General features: G+C 63.4%; 2 protein-coding genes across 2 annotated transcripts in view; one reads left to right on the top strand and one right to left on the bottom strand.

Annotated features, from left to right (window-relative positions):
• The window catches only part of LOC126651578 (uncharacterized), a gene marked incomplete at its 3' end in the record, with an annotated part of 149,721 nt that extends 148,625 nt beyond the window's left edge, over positions 1–1,096 (bottom strand). The window contains exon 1 of the mRNA XM_050337536.1: positions 1,091–1,096. The remainder of the gene's footprint in view (positions 1–1,090) is intronic.
• Positions 1–14,856, top strand: part of BOP1 (BOP1 ribosomal biogenesis factor) — an 87,554-nt gene that overhangs the window by 56,724 nt on the left and 15,974 nt on the right. Inside the window, 9 exon segments of the mRNA XM_050337534.1 lie at positions 6,741–6,895; positions 7,183–7,300; positions 7,400–7,501; positions 8,353–8,565; positions 9,839–10,000; positions 10,118–10,198; positions 10,641–10,710; positions 12,105–12,237; positions 14,203–14,383. Of these exon segments, the coding sequence (XP_050193491.1) occupies positions 6,741–6,895; positions 7,183–7,300; positions 7,400–7,501; positions 8,353–8,565; positions 9,839–10,000; positions 10,118–10,198; positions 10,641–10,710; positions 12,105–12,237; positions 14,203–14,383 (1,215 nt within the window).

Genomic DNA, 14,856 nt, shown 5'->3' with positions numbered 1-14,856 from the left:
ACACCTCGTGCCTGGGCCAGGGGCTCCTGCTCAGGATGGATCCCAGCCAGAGAGCCCCCAGAGCCCCCTCCCCTTCCCAGCATGACCGAATCCATCCTGCTGCTGCTCCTGCTGCTGCTCCTGCGGCTGCTAATGGGGCAGAGAGGGAGGAATTAACCCTTGAGGGGCCGCCCGAGCTCCAGGGCTTGCCTGGATTTGCTTGAATTCCCTGCCCAGGTATCAGGGATGGAATTTGGGTCTTGTGTGCTGAGCCCATTCCTGTCCCTGTGTCCTGTCCCCTGTCCCTGTGTCCTGCTGCCCATGCCAGGCTTGCCAGGGACACCTTCCACTAGCCCAGGGTGCTCTGAGCCCTGACCAACCTGCCCTGGGACACTCCCAGGGATCCAGGGGCAGCCACAGCTGCCCTGGGAATTCCATCCAGCCAGGAATTCCTTCCCAATATCCCACCTAACCCTGGGCAGCCATTCCCTGTGTGCTGTCCCTCCAGCCCTCGTCCCCCAGTCCCTCTCCAGCTCTCCTGCCAGGGGCTCTCAGGTCTCCCTGGACTTTCCCTTCTCCAGGGGAACATTCCCAGCTCTCCCAGCCTGGCTCCAGAGCCGAGGGGCTCCAGCCCTGGGAGCACCTTCCTCACCCTTCCTTTGGCCCTGGTGACAACCATCAGCCTCCTCCTCTTCCTCGGAGCCCCTGGAATCCCCACAGCACCCCGGGCCACCCAGGTGTGGGGCCGAGACCCCACATCTACACAGGGAACCTGTGGGGTCTCCAAGCTCTGCAGCCCTGGGGAGTTCTCTCAGCTCGGGGCTTCCTTATCCCAACCCCAACCCCGGGGGAACGTGGGGAATGCGTCCCCTTCTCCCCGTGCCTGTGGCTGGTGTTGATGAGCAGCTCTTTACCCGGGCTGGGAGTGGGAATTGCCGGGAAGTCTCCGGTTTCCCCCCTTCCAGCGGTGCCTCCCACGAGCTCCTCACGGTGAGGAAGGGGGGGGTTTTGTCACTCCCAGCCGGAATTCTGCACCTTCCCCGTGTGCTCCCGCAGTTAATCCACGTCTCAGCAGCTTCCGAAATCCAACCCAGTGTCATCATCATCCCCCGGCCGGGCCGGGCCGGGCGCTCTCGGTGTGTGCTTTGGAAGCGCCGGCTCCCGGCGCATCTGCTTTCGTTTAGCTCCGCTAACGACCCCGCTTTCCCCCGGCACCTTCCAGCCCCGCTGCCGTTCCCTGGGCGCTGTCCCTGCTGTCCTTCCACATCCATCCATCCATCTCCTGCATCCTCCAGGGCTCCTCCAGCTCACCCCCAGCACCGAGAGCAGGTCCACGGGTCAGGCCAGAGCTCCAGACCCGGCACGGGCTCGGGAATTCTCAGAATTCTGGGGATTTGGGGACTGGGGCAGCGTCCCAGCCCCTGGCTCTGCAGCTCTCCCTGCTTCCCACAGAGCTTCCAGGATGTCCCACTTTGGGCATCACTTCCCGACCCCGGCAGGGCAGCAGAGCCCGGGGTAGGAGCCTTCTCCCGGGGAGGCCAATCCTGGAATCCCTCACTGCGATCCATCCCCCTGCTTTAGGACCTGTGGGGTGGGGAGGGCTCGCTCCCATTCCCTGCTCCAAGGCTCTCCTGATCCCTTTGGATCCTGCCTCTCTTTGGATCTTCAGATCCCCCCTCCCTGCAGCGCGTGGGGTGCTCGGGATGCTGTTCCTGACTCCGGGCTCCGCTGAGTTCCCGGGCTTTGTGCCGGACCCTCTGGGATCCCACTCCTACGGGAAGCACTGCTGGGGGTGCAGAGACCCCCCCCATTTCCCCTCAGAGCTGCTGGATCAGGACTGTGGTCAGCTGGGGGGCTCAGGAGGTGTCCGGGATCCCGGGATCCCAAGCACCCCGGGAACGCCGCGCTTGCCCCGTCCCCTTTTCCCCTCCACGTGGACCGGATATTTTCAAGGGAAGAATCTTTCCTACGGGGCTCCCCGGCTGCCAGGAATGTGCGTCTAGGAATGCCCAGGGCCCATCCAAGAACAACTTCCAGACGTGCGGCTGAGTGACGGCAGAGCCGGGCGAGGTGTGACCGACCGACCGACCGCGGGGGCGGGGAGGGGCTGCGGGGAGGGGCTGCGGGAGCCGCTGGATCCGCCCTCTGGAGCTGGAGCTGGATCCGCCCTCTGGAGCTGGAGCTGCGGCTGGATCTGCCCTCTGGAGCTGGAGCTGCGGCTGGATCCGCCCTCTGGAGCTGGAGCTGCGGCTGGATCCGCCCTCTGGATCGGGAGCTGCAGCTGGATCCGCCCTCTGGAGCTGGAGCTGCAACTGGATCCGCAGCTGGATCCGCCCTCTGGAGCTGGAGCTGCAGCTGGATCCGCCCTCTGGATCGAGAGCTGCAGCTGGATCTGCCCTCTGGAGCTGGAGCTGCAACTGGATCCGCCCTCTGGATCGGGAGCTGCAGCTGGATCCGCAGCTGGATCCGCCTCTGAGCTGGAGCTGCAGCTGGATCCGCCCCCTGGATCGGGAGCTGCAGCTGGATCCACCCTCTGGAGCTGGAGCTGCGGCTGGATCCGCCCTCTGGAGCTGGAGCTGCAGCTGGATCCGCCCTCTGAGCTGGAGCTGGATCCACCCTCTGGAGCTGGAGCTGCGGCTGGATCCGCCCCCTGGAGCTGGAGCTGCGGCTGGATCTGCCCTCTGGATCGGGAGCTGCAGCTGGATCCGCCCTCTGGAGCTGGAGCTGCGGCTGGATCCGCCCTCTGGAGCTGGAGCTGCGGCTGGATCCGCCCTCTGGAGCTGGATCCGCAGCTGGATCCGCCCTCTGGATCGGGAGCTGCAGCTGGATCCGCCCTCTGGAGCTGGAGCTGCCCGGGAAACGCGGGACGGGAGGGAGCGATCCCTGCTCTGAATTGGGGGGGCTGGGATCCCACTGGTGGGGCAGAACGTGGATCCCACTGATGTGGGGATGTGGATCCTGCTGATGTGGGGATGTGGATCCCATTGATGTGGGGATGTGGATCCCACTGATGTGGGGATGTGGATCCCACTGATGTGAGAATGTGGATCCCATTGCTTTGGGGATGTGGATCCCACTGATGTGAGGATGTGGATCCTGCTGATATGGGGATGTGGATCCCACTGCTGATGTGAGGATGTGGATCCTGCAGATGTGGGGATGTGGATCCCACTGCTGATGTGAGGATGTGGATCCCACTGCTGTGGGGATGTGGATCCCACTGCTGTGGGGATGTGGATCCCACTGCTGTGGGGATGTGGATCCCACTGCTTTGGGGATGTGGATCCTGCTGATATGGGGATGTGGATCCCACTGATGTGGGGATGTGGATCCTGCAGATATGGGGATGTGGATCCTGCAGATGTGGGGATGTGGATCCTGCTGATATGGGGATGTGGATCCTGCTGATGTGGGGATGTGGATCCCACTGCTTTGGGGATGTGGATCCCACTGATGTGAGGATGTGGATCCTGCTGATGTTCTGAGGGATGGGGATCCCACTGCATTGGGAATATGGATCCCATTGATGTGGGGATGTGGATCCTGCTGATGTGGGGATGTGGATCCCACTGATGTGAGGATGTGGATCCTGCTGATGTGAGGATGTGGATCCTGCTGATGTGAGGATGTGGATCCTGCTGATGTGGGGATGTGGATCCCACTGCTGAGGGAGGATGTGGATCCTGCTGATGTGGGGATGTGGATCCTGCTGAGGTGAGGATGTGGATCCCACTGATGTGGGGATGTGGATCCTGCTGATGTGGGGATGTGGATCCTGCTGATGTGGGGATGTGGATCCCACTGATGTGAGGATGTGGATCCCACTGATGTGGGGATGTGGATCCTGCTGATGTGGGGATGTGGATCCCACTGATGTGAGTATGTGGATCCCACTGATGTGGGGATGTGGATCCCACTGATGTGAGGATGTGGATCCCACTGATGTGGGGATGTGGATCCCACTGATGTGAGAATGTGGATCCTGCTGATGCCCTGAGGGATGTGGATCCTGCTGATGCCCTGGGGATGTGGATCCCACTGATGTGAGGATGTGGATCCCACTGCTGTGGGGATGTGGATCCTGCTGATGTGAGGATGTGGATCCCACTGATGTGGGGATGTGGATCCCACTGATGTGGTGATGTGGATCCTGCTGATGCCCTGAGGGATGTGGATCCTGCAGATGTGGGGATGTGGATCCCACTGATGCCCTGAGGATGTGGATCCTGCTGATGTGGGAATATGGATCCCACTGCTGTGGGGATGTGGATCCCACTGCTTTGGGGATGTGGATCCCACTGCTGTGAGGATGTGGATCCCACTGCTGTGGGGATGTGGATCCCACTGCTGTGAGGATGTGGATCCCACTGATGTGAGGATGTGGATCCCACTGATGTGAGGATGTGGATCCCACTGATGTGGGGATGTGGATCCCACTGATGTGGGGATGTGGATCCCACTGCTGTGAGGATGTGGATCCTGCTGATGTGGGGATGTGGATCCCACTGATGTGGGGATGTGGATCCCACTGATGTGAGGATGTGGATCCTGCAGATGTGGGAATATGGATCCCACTGCTGTGGGGATGTGGATCCCACTGCTTTGGGGATGTGGATCCCACTGATGTGAGGATGTGGATCCTGCTGATGTGGGGATGTGGATCCCGCTGATGTGGTGATGTGGATCCTACTGATGTGAGGATGTGGATCCCACTGATGTGGTGATGTGGATCCTACTGATGCCCTGAGGGATGTGGATCCCACTGCATTGGGAATATGGATCCCACTGCTGGAGCAGGATGTGGATCCCACTGATGTGGGGATGTGGATCCCACTGATATGGGGATGTGGATCCCACTGATGTGGGGATGTGGATCCCACTGCTTTGGGGATGTGGATCCCACTGATGTGAGGATGTGGATCCTGCTGATGTGGGGATGTGGATCCTGCTGATGTGAGGATGTGGATCCCACTGCTGTGAGGATGTGGATCCTGCAGATGTGGGAATATGGATCCCACTGCTGTGGGCATGTGGATCCCACTGCTGTGGGGATGTGGATCCCACTGCTTTAGGGATGTGGATCCTGCTGATGTGGGGATGTGGATCCTGCTGATGTGGGGATGTGGATCCTACTGATGTGAGGATGTGGATCCCACTGCTGTGGGATGTGGATCCCACTGCTGGAGCAGGATGTGGATCCCACTGCTGAGGTGGGACATGGATCCCATTGCTGGGAGAGACGTCCCCACTTCCCATGTCATCACCAGGGCATCCCTCTGCATCCCTGTCCCCATCCTGGATATCCCTCTGCATCCCTGTGCCCATCCTGGATATCCCTCTGCATCCCTGTGCCCATCCTGGATATCCCAGCGTGCCGCACTCCGGCTGTGCCTGGAATGATGGATGGCCCCGTCCCCCTCCCCGGGGGTTCCGGGTGTTCTCCGGGTGTTTTTGGGGAGCAGATGGAGCGGGGCGGGGTGACCCCCAACTGCGGAGTGAGGGGGGCACAGGTCACCCTCACACCTCTGCCCTGCCGCTGCAACTGGGACGGGGCTGGAACTGGGACGGGGTGGGATTGGGATGGGAGTTGGGATTGGGATGGGGGGGCTTTGCCTCCTGCAGCGCCAGCACAGCCAGGAGAGGCCGGAGGGTCCTCATCCCAAACTGCATCCCAAGGAGCAGGATCTTGGGGGAATCCTCACCCCCTGCTCCCCATCCCGAGGGACAGGATCCCAAGAGGATCCTGAGGGGAATCCTCACCCCATGCTCTGCATCCTGAGGGTCAGGATCCCAAGAGGATCCTGAGGGAATCCTCAGCCCCTGCTCCCCATCCCGAGGGGCAGGATCCCAAAAGGATCCTGAGGGAATCCTCACCTGGGATGCTCCCCATCCTGAGGGGCAGGATCCTTAGGGAATCCTCCCCCCATGCTCCCCATCCCAAGGGACAGGATCCTGAGGGAATCCTCACCCCATGCTCCCCATCCCGAGGGGCAGGATCCCAAGAGGATCCTGAGGGAATCCTCAGCCCCTGCTCCCCATCCTGAGGGGCAGGATCCCAAAAGGATCCTGAGGGAATCCTCAGCCCCTGCTCCCCATCCCGAGGGGCAGGATCCCAAAAGGATCCTGAGGGAATCCTCACCCCCTGCTCCACATCCTGAGGGACAGGATCCCAAGAGGATCCTGAGAGAATCCTCACCCCCTGCTCCCCATCCTGAAGGGCAGGATCCTGAGGGAATCCTCAGCCCCTGCTCCCCATCCTGAGGGACAGGATCCCAAGAGGATCCTGGGGGAATCCTCAGCCCCTGCTCCCCATCCCGAGGGGCAGGATCCCAAGAGGATCCTGAGGGAATCCTCAGCCCCTGCTCCCCATCCCAAGGGTCAGGATCCCAAGAGGATCCGCGTCCCTTTCTCCACATCCCAAGGGGCAGCCCCTGCCCCCAGCCCCCCTCCCCCTGCTCCAACCCCCATTCCCGTTCATCCAGCTGTTTGCTCTGCTCCCACTGGGAGGGTTTGGAGCTACAGAGCCATTCCAGGGACGGGGCAGCCACAGCAGCCCGTGCCAGGATCTCCTCACCCTCCCAGGGAAAAATCCCCTCCCAGTATCCCATCTCCCCCTGCCCCCTGGCAGTGGGAAGCCAATCCCTGTGTCCTGTCTCTCCATCCCTTGTCCCAAACCCCTCTCCATCCCTCCTGGAGCCCCTTCATGCCCCGGGAGGGCCTCCAGGGTGTCCCTCACCCCTCTCCCCTCCGCTCCCCTGCAGGACATCCGGAACACGGTGGGAAACATCCCCATGGAGTGGTACCAGGACTTCCCCCACGTCGGCTACGACCTGGACGGCAAGAAGATCTACAAGCCCATCCGGAGCAAGGACGAGCTGGACGTGTTCCTGGAGAAGATGGAGAACCCAGAGTACTGGTGAGACCCTCGGGGCAGCGTCCAAGGCCGGGCTGGACGGGGTTTGGAGCACCCTGGGATGGCAGGAGGTGTCCCTGCCCGCTGGAGGATCCCCAATCCCTCCATCCCAAACCCTTCCACGAGGGGCTGTGCCTGTGCAGGGTGGGATGTGTGAGCACAGCGGGGATGGAACCCCCCCAGTTCCCTGGAGGGACCCCTGAGATCCCCTGGGGTGGCTGTGGGGGCTGTGGAGGGGTGTCCTGGCCATCCCAGACCCCCCCATCCCGTCCCTGTGCCGCTGCCACCAGGAGGACGGTGCAGGACAAGATGACGGGGGCGGACGTGACGCTGACGGACGAGCAGGTGGAGCTGGTGCAGCGGCTGCAGAAGGGGCACTTTGGGGACGTCAACTTCGACCCCTACGAGGTGAGGCCGTGGCTGCTGCCCACCCTGGGATGGGGTGGGGTGGGGGGGGGGTCCCAGCTACCCCCCTCTCCCCTCCCTCACCATTCCATGTCCCCCCAGCCGGCCGTCGACTTCTTCACGCACGAGGTGATGATCCACCCGGTGACCAACCGCCCCGCCGACAAGAGGAGCTTCATCCCCTCCCTCATCGAGAAGGACAAGGTGGGGGAAGGTCCTGCCCTCCTGTTCCCACCCCCACGTCCCACCCTGCTCCTCATTCCCCGTCCCATGGAGCTGCTGGAGCTCTGGGGATGCTGGGGATACTGGAGCTGCTGGGGATACTGGGGATACTGGGGCTGCTGGAGCTGCTGGAGCTTCTGGGGCTCTGGGGATACTGGGGATACTGGGGATACTGGAGCTGCTGGAGCTGCTGGGGATACTGGGGATACTGGAGCTGCTGGGGATACTGGGGCTGCTGGAGATTCTGGGGATACTGGGGCTGCTGGGACTGCTGGAGCTGCTGGGGCTGCTGGGGATACTGGGGCTGCTGGGGCTGCTGGAGCTTCTGGGGCTGCTGGGGCTTCTGGAGCTGCTGGAGCTGCTGGGGCTGCTGGGGCTGCTGGGGCTGCTGGAGCTGCTGGGGCTGCTGGGGATACTGGGGCTGCTGGGGCTGCTGGAGCTGCTGAGGCTACTGGGGCTGCTGGGGCTTCTGGAGGTTCTGGGGCTGCTGGAGGTTCTGGGGCTGCTGGGGCTACTGGGGCTGCTGAGGCTGCTGGAGCTTCTGGAGCTACTGGGGCTGCTGGAGCTGCTGGGGCTACTGGGGCTGCTGGAGCTGCTGGAGCTTCTGGAGCTGCTGGGGATACTGGGGCTGCTGGAGCTTCTGGAGCTGCTGGGGCTGCTGGGGATACTGGGGCTACTGGAGCTGCTGGAGCTACTGGAGCTGCTGGGGATACTGGGGCTGCTGGAGCTTCTGGAGCTGCTGGAGCTGCTGGAGCTACTGGGGCTACTGGCACTGCTGGGGCTGCTGGAGCTTCTGGATCTCCTGGAGCCGCTGACCCCACCGTGCCCCCCAGGTGTCCAAGCTGGTCCACGCCATCAAGATGGGCTGGATCAAACCCCGCAAGCCCAAGGATGACACCCCCACCTACTACGACCTGTGGGCCCACGAGGACCCCAACTCCATCCTGGGCCGCCACAAGATGCACGTGCCGGCCCCCAAGCTGAGGCTGCCGGGGCACGAGGAGTCCTACAACCCCCCCCCCGAGTACCTGCTCAGCGAGGAGGAGGTGAGGGGACCCCCAGCCCCCCCCAGAGCCGCTGGGAAAGGACTGGGAGCACTGGGAGCTCCGGGGGGGTTGGGACACGACGCGGGGCAGGGGAAGGGCTGAGCCCTGGGGAGGGGGGACCTGGCAGGGGAGGTCAAAGCAAAGGTGTTTTCCCAGGGAAACTGTGGCTGCCCCATCCCTGGGAGTGTCCAAGGCCAGGTTGGAGCCACCTGGGACAGTGGGAGGTGTCCCTGCCCGTGGCACGGGGTGGGACTGGGCAGTCCTTGAGATCCGTTCCAAGCGAACCCGTTCCATGATTCCATCACTCAGCCTCCTGGAATTAAATTTAAAGCAACTTTGGGGCCACATCCCAGGGAGCAGGGGGGCCCCTGCCAGAGCCCCAACAGGCTGCGTGGGGATGTCCTGGCGTGGGATTTGTCCTGGTGCATCCAGAGGCTTGGGATGAAACAGGCAGTGAAACCCCAGTGGGGCTGAGGGGGTGGAAGGATCCTGGTGGGATGAGGGGGGTGGAAAGATCCTGGTGGGATGAGGGGGGTGGAAGGATCCTGGTGGGATGAGGGGGGTGAGAAGGAGCCATCCTGGTGGGATGAGGGGGGTGGAAAGATCCTGGTGGGGTGAGGAGGGTGAGGAAGAGCCATCCTGGTGGGCTGAGGAGGGTGGAAGGATCCAGGTGGGATGAGTGGAGTGGAAAGATCCAGGTGGGATGAGGAGGGTGGAAGGATCCTGGTGGGATGAGGGGGGTGGAAAGATCCTGGTGGGATGAGTGGAGTGGAAAGATCCTGGTGGGATGAGGAGGGTGGAAAGATCCTGGTGGGATGAGGGGGGTGGAAAGATCCTGATGGGCTGAGGGGGGTGGAAAGATCCTGGGGAGGTGAGGAAGGTGGAAAGATCCTGGTGGGATGAGTGGAGTGGAAAGATCCTGGTGGGATGAGGGGGGTGGAAAGATCCTGGTGGGATGAGGGGGTGAGAAAGAACCATCCTGGTGGGATGAGTGGAGTGGAAAGATCCAGGTGGGATGAGGAGGGTGGAAAGATCCAGGTGGGCTGAGGAGGGTGGAAAGATCCTGGTGGGGTGAGGGGGGGTGGGCTGAGGAGGGTGGAAAGATCCTGGTGGGATGAGTGGAGTGGAAGGATCCTGGTGGGATGAGGAGGGTGAGAACCCCCCGTGGGCCGCACGGTGCTGGACGGTGAGAACCTCCAGGACGGCTCCTCCTGGGCTCGGGGGGGCTGTCAGGGTGGTCCTGCCGGGCCCTGAGCATCCCCCCTCCCCACAGAGGATGGCCTGGGAGCAGCAGGAGCCCGGGGAGCGGCGGCTGAACTTGGTGCCGCGGCGGCACCGCTGCCTGCGGGCCGTGCCCGCCTACCCCCGCTTCATCCACGAGCGCTTCGAGCGCTGCCTCGACCTCTACCTGTGCCCCCGGCAGAGGAAGATGAGGGTGAGGCATCCCCAGCCCCGCCACTCCCACCTGGGGGGGGCCTGGGAGGGTCCCAGCCTGGGGGGGGGATCCCAGGGGGATCCCAGACCGGGCACTATCAGCTCCTCCCTCTCGCAGGTCAACGTGGACCCCGAGGATCTGATCCCCAAACTGCCCAAGCCGCGGGATCTGCAGCCCTTCCCCACCACCCAGGCCCTGGTGAGGGGGTGCCAGAGGGGTCTGGGGTGTGCCCCTGGAGGGGGCTGTGCCCAAACCAGTCCTGGAGGGGAATGGAGCTGGAGAGGGGACGGAGAACTCCTGAGGGGGCTGGGGGGGCTCAGCCTGGAGGAAAGGGGGGCTCAGGGGATGTTCCAGGGGGACACGAGGGTGGATCCAGGTGGGATCGGGCTCTGCTCCCAGGGAACAGGGACAGGATAAAGGGAACGGCCCCAGGCTGTGCCAGGGGAGCTTTATTTGGGATCTTGGGAAAATCCCTCCTGGGAAGGGGCTGCCCAGCCCTGGATCCCCATCCCTGGGGGATTATTGACCATCCCTGGGGAGGTGGCACCTGGGGACAGGGGCAGGGGGGCAGGGGGTCCTGTTCTGGGCTCTGTGGGACCCTCACCCCCCTCCTTCCCTCCCTCCCTCCCTCCCTCCCCAGATCTACCGTGGCCACACGAGCCTCGTGCGCTGCCTCAGCATCTCCCCCAGCGGGCAGTGGTTGGTGTCAGGTAAGGACTGGATCCCTGCTTGGGAATGGATCCCTGGTCAGGAATGGATCCCTGGTCAGGAATGGATCCCTGCTTGGGAATGGATCCCTGGTTGGGACTGGATCCCTGGTCGGGACTGGATCCCTGGTCAGCACTGGATCCCTGCTTGGGAATGGATCCCTGGTCAGCACTGGATCCCTGCTTGGGACTGATCCCTGGTCAGGAATGGATCCCTGGTCAGGAATGGATCCCTGCTTGGGACTGATCTCTGGTCATGAATGGATCCCTGGTCATGAATGGATCCCTGGTCAGGACTGGATCCCTGGTTGGGACTGGATCCCTGGTCAGGGCTGGATCCCTGGTCAGGGCTGGATCCCTGGTTGGGAATGGATCCCTGGTCAGGAATGGATCCCTGGTCAGCACTGGATCCCTGGTCAGGGCTGGATCCCTGGTCAGGAATGGATCCCTGGTCAGGGCTGGATCCCTGGTTGGGAATGGATCCCTGGTCAGGAATGGATCCCTGGTCAGGGCTGGATCCCTGGTTGGGAATGGATCCCTGGTCAGGAATGGATCCCTGGTCAGGGCTGGATCCCTGGTCAGGAATGGATCCCTGGTCAGGAATGGATCCCTGGTTGGGAATGGATCCCTGGTCAGCACTGGGTGCCTGGTCAGGACTGGATCCCTGGTCAGGAATGGATCCCTGGTCAGGAATGGATCCCTGGTCAGGAATGGATCCCTGGTCGGGACTGGATCCCTGGTCGGGACTGGATCCCTGGTCGGGACTGGATCCCTGGTCAGCTGCTGCATTCCTGGGAGCTGCTGCATTCCCGGGAGCTGCTGCATTCCCAGGGGCTGCATTCCCGGGAGCTGCTGCATTCCCGGGAGCTGCTGCATTCCCAGGAGCTGCATTCCCAGGAGCTGCATTCCCAGGAGCTGCTGCATTCCCAGGAGCTGCTGCATTCCCAGGGGCTGCATTCCCGGGAGCTGCTGCATTCCCGGGAGCTGCTGCATTCCCAGGAGCTGCATTCCCAGGAGCTGCATTCCCAGGAGCTGCATTCCCAGGAGCTGCTGCATTCCCAGGAGCTGCATTCCCAGGAGCGGGGCTGGGAGCAGGGCCAGGGGGGGACTCAGGAGGTGTTCCCAGGGCAGAGCCCCCCGGGCACAGCTCGACCCCTGCAGGGCTGGAAAAGCTTCCAGGGGGTTGTGGAATCCCGGGAATGGCGGGAGTCAGGGAATTGTGGGTGCCAGGGAATCGTTGCCCGCCCGAGGAACCTCGGGGTGCCAGGGAATTTGGGGTGCCCCGAGCGTGGCAGTGCCCTGGGCAGGGTGCTGCTGCCCCTCCAGCGTGGGGCTGTGGCATCCCACCCCAATCCCACCCCTCTCCCACCCCAATCCCACCCCAATCCCTCCCCCAGGCTCGGATGACGGCACGGTGAGGTTCTGGGAGGTGAGCACGGCGCGCTGCGTGAGGACCCTGCCCGTGGGGGCCGTGGTGAAGAGCGTGGCCTGGAACCCCAACCCCACCCTCTGCCTGCTGGCCGTGGCCGTGTGAGTGTCCCAGGGGGGCCCTTTCCCTGCTCCCTTCCCTGCTGGCAGCTCCCACCTCCCTCTCCCAGAGCCCCCCCAAAGCTCGTGGTCCCCCCATCCTGGCCGTGCTGGGGGGGAACAAAACCAGCAAAGCCAGCAAAGCCAGCAAAGCCACCTCTTCCCGCTCTGTTGGTGGCTCTTGTTCCTCTCTGGAGGGACCACCCCCCTCCCTGGGAAGGATAAATTCCCCCCCTCCCTGCTTCCCAATTATCCTCCCTTGGGGAATTCTGGGCCGGGATGAGCCCCCTCATCCTCCTGGTTCCCTCCCTCTGGAGGGTCCTGGAGCCTGGCAGAGCCCCCCGTGTCCCTCCCCACGGCCCTGTCCCCGTCGTGTCCCGTCCTCCAGTGGCACGGGGCTCTCAGGGGGGGTTCCTGACCCCTCATTCCCTCTCCTCAGGGAGCAGTGGGTGCTGCTGGTGAATCCCTGCCTTGGGGACACCCAGGGGGGATTCCCTGACCCCTCTTCCTTCTCCTCAGGGAGCAGTGGGTGCTGCTGGTGAACCCCTGCCTTGGGAAGGGTTTCCCTGCTCCTGGTGAATCCCTACCTGAGGAACACCCAGGGGGGTTTCCCTGACCCCTCATTCCTTCTCCCCAGGGAGCAGTGGGTGCTGCTGGTGAATCCCTGCCTCGGGGAGGGTTTCCCTGCTCCTGGTGAATCCCTGCCCCTGACCCCTCGTCCCTCTCCCCAGGGAGCAGTGGGTGCTGCTGGTGAATCCCTGCCTGGGGGACACCCAGGGGGAATTCCCTGACCCCTCCTCCCTCTCCCCAGGGAACAGTGGGTGCTGCTGGTGAATCCCTGCCCCTGACCCCTCATTCCTCTCCCCAGGGAGCAGTCAGTGCTCCTGGTGAACCCCTGCCTTGGGGAGGGTTTTTCTGCTCCTGGTGAACCCCTGCCTGGGGAAGGGTTTTCCTGACCCTTGTCCCTCTCCCCAGGGAGCAGTGGGTGCTGCTGGTAAATCCCTACCTGGGGAAGGGTTTTCCTGACCCCTCAGGGAGCAGTGGGTGCTCCTGGTGAATCCCTGCCTGGGGAAGGGTTTCCCTGACCCTCCTCCCTCTCCTCAGGGAGCAGTGGGTGCTGCTGGTGAATCCTTGCCTTGGGAACACCCAGGGGGGATTCCCTGACTCCTCTTCCCTCTCCTCAGGGAGCAGTGGATGCTCCTGGTGAATCCCTGCCTTGGGGACACCCAGGGGGGATTCCCTGACCCCTTGTCCCTCTCCCCAGGGAGCAGTGGGTGCTCCTGGTGAATCCCTGCTGGGGGACACCCAGGGGGATTCCCTGAGCCCTCATCCCTCTCCCCAGGGAGCAGTGGGTGCTGTTGGTGAATCCCTGCCTCGGGAAGGGTTTCCCTGACCCTTGTCCCTCTCCCCAGGGAGCAGTGGGTGCTGCTGGTAAATCCCTACCTGGGGAAGGGTTTTCCTGACCCCTCAGGGAGCAGTGGGTGCTCCTGGTGAATCCCTGCCCCTGAGCCCTCATCCCCTCCCCAGGGAGCAGTGGGTGCTCCTGGTGAACCCCTGCCTGGGGGACACCCAGGGGGGATTCCCTGACCCCTGTCCCTCTCCCCAGGGAGCAGTCAGTGCTGCTGGTGAACCCCTGCCTTGGGGACACCCAGGGGGGATTCCCTGACCCCTCCTCCCTCTCCCTAGGGAGCAGTGGGTGCTGCTGGTGAACCCCTGCCTGGGGGGACACCCGAGGGGAATTCCTGAGGTGCGGTTGCTGCTCTGGTCCTGATCCCCTCCAGGAGCAGTCAGTGCTGCTGGTGAACCCCTGCCTGGGGAAGGGCTTCCCTGCTCCTGGTGAATCCCTGCTTTGGGAAGGGTTTCCCTGAGCCCTCATCCCTCTCCCCAGGGAGCAGTCAGTGCTGCTGGTGAACCCCTGCCTGGGGGACACCCAGGGGGGATTTCCTGACCCCTCATTCCTCTCCCCAGGGAGCAGTGGGTGCTGTTGGTGAACCCCTGCCTGGGGGACAAGCTGCTCTACGTGGCCACGGACCAGCTGCTGGAGTCCTACGAGCCCCCCGAGGAGGAGCGGGTGCAGCCCGTGCAGTGGGTGCTGCCCGGCCCCGAGGAGCGCGGCAGGGGGGTCCGGCTCATCGTCCAGCACGACAAGGTGGGCGCTGGGAGCCAGGGAATCCGGGCATTGGGGCCTCACCCAGGGGGGGACAGAGCTGTGGGGTCACCCAGTCCAGCCCCCAACCCAGCACGGCCAGTGGGTCCCTGTCCCTGTCCCCTGAATCCCGAGGGGCAGGATCCTGGGAAGGTCCCTGTCCCTGTCCCCTGAATCCCGAGGGGCAGGATCCTGGGAAGGTCCCTGTCCCTACATTCCCAAAGGGCAGGATCCTGGGAAGGTCCCTGTCCCCTGCATCCCAAAGGGCAGGATCCTGGGAAGGTCCTTTCCCTACATCCCAAAGGGCAGGATCCTGGGAAGGTCCCTGTCCCATTCCCTGAATCCCAAAGGGCAGGATCCTGGGAAGGTCCCTGTCCCTGTCCCTGAATCCCAAAGGGCAGGATCCTGGGAAGGTCCCTGTCCCTGAATCCCAAAGGGCAGGATCCTGGGAAGGTCCCTGTCCCTGTCCCTGAATC

Source organism: Myiozetetes cayanensis, unplaced genomic scaffold (genome assembly GCF_022539395.1).
Source record: "Myiozetetes cayanensis isolate MyiCay16 unplaced genomic scaffold, myiCay2020 scf68, whole genome shotgun sequence".
Lineage (NCBI taxonomy): Eukaryota > Metazoa > Chordata > Aves > Passeriformes > Tyrannidae > Myiozetetes > Myiozetetes cayanensis.
This window is presented reverse-complemented; position numbering and strand designations above follow the sequence as displayed.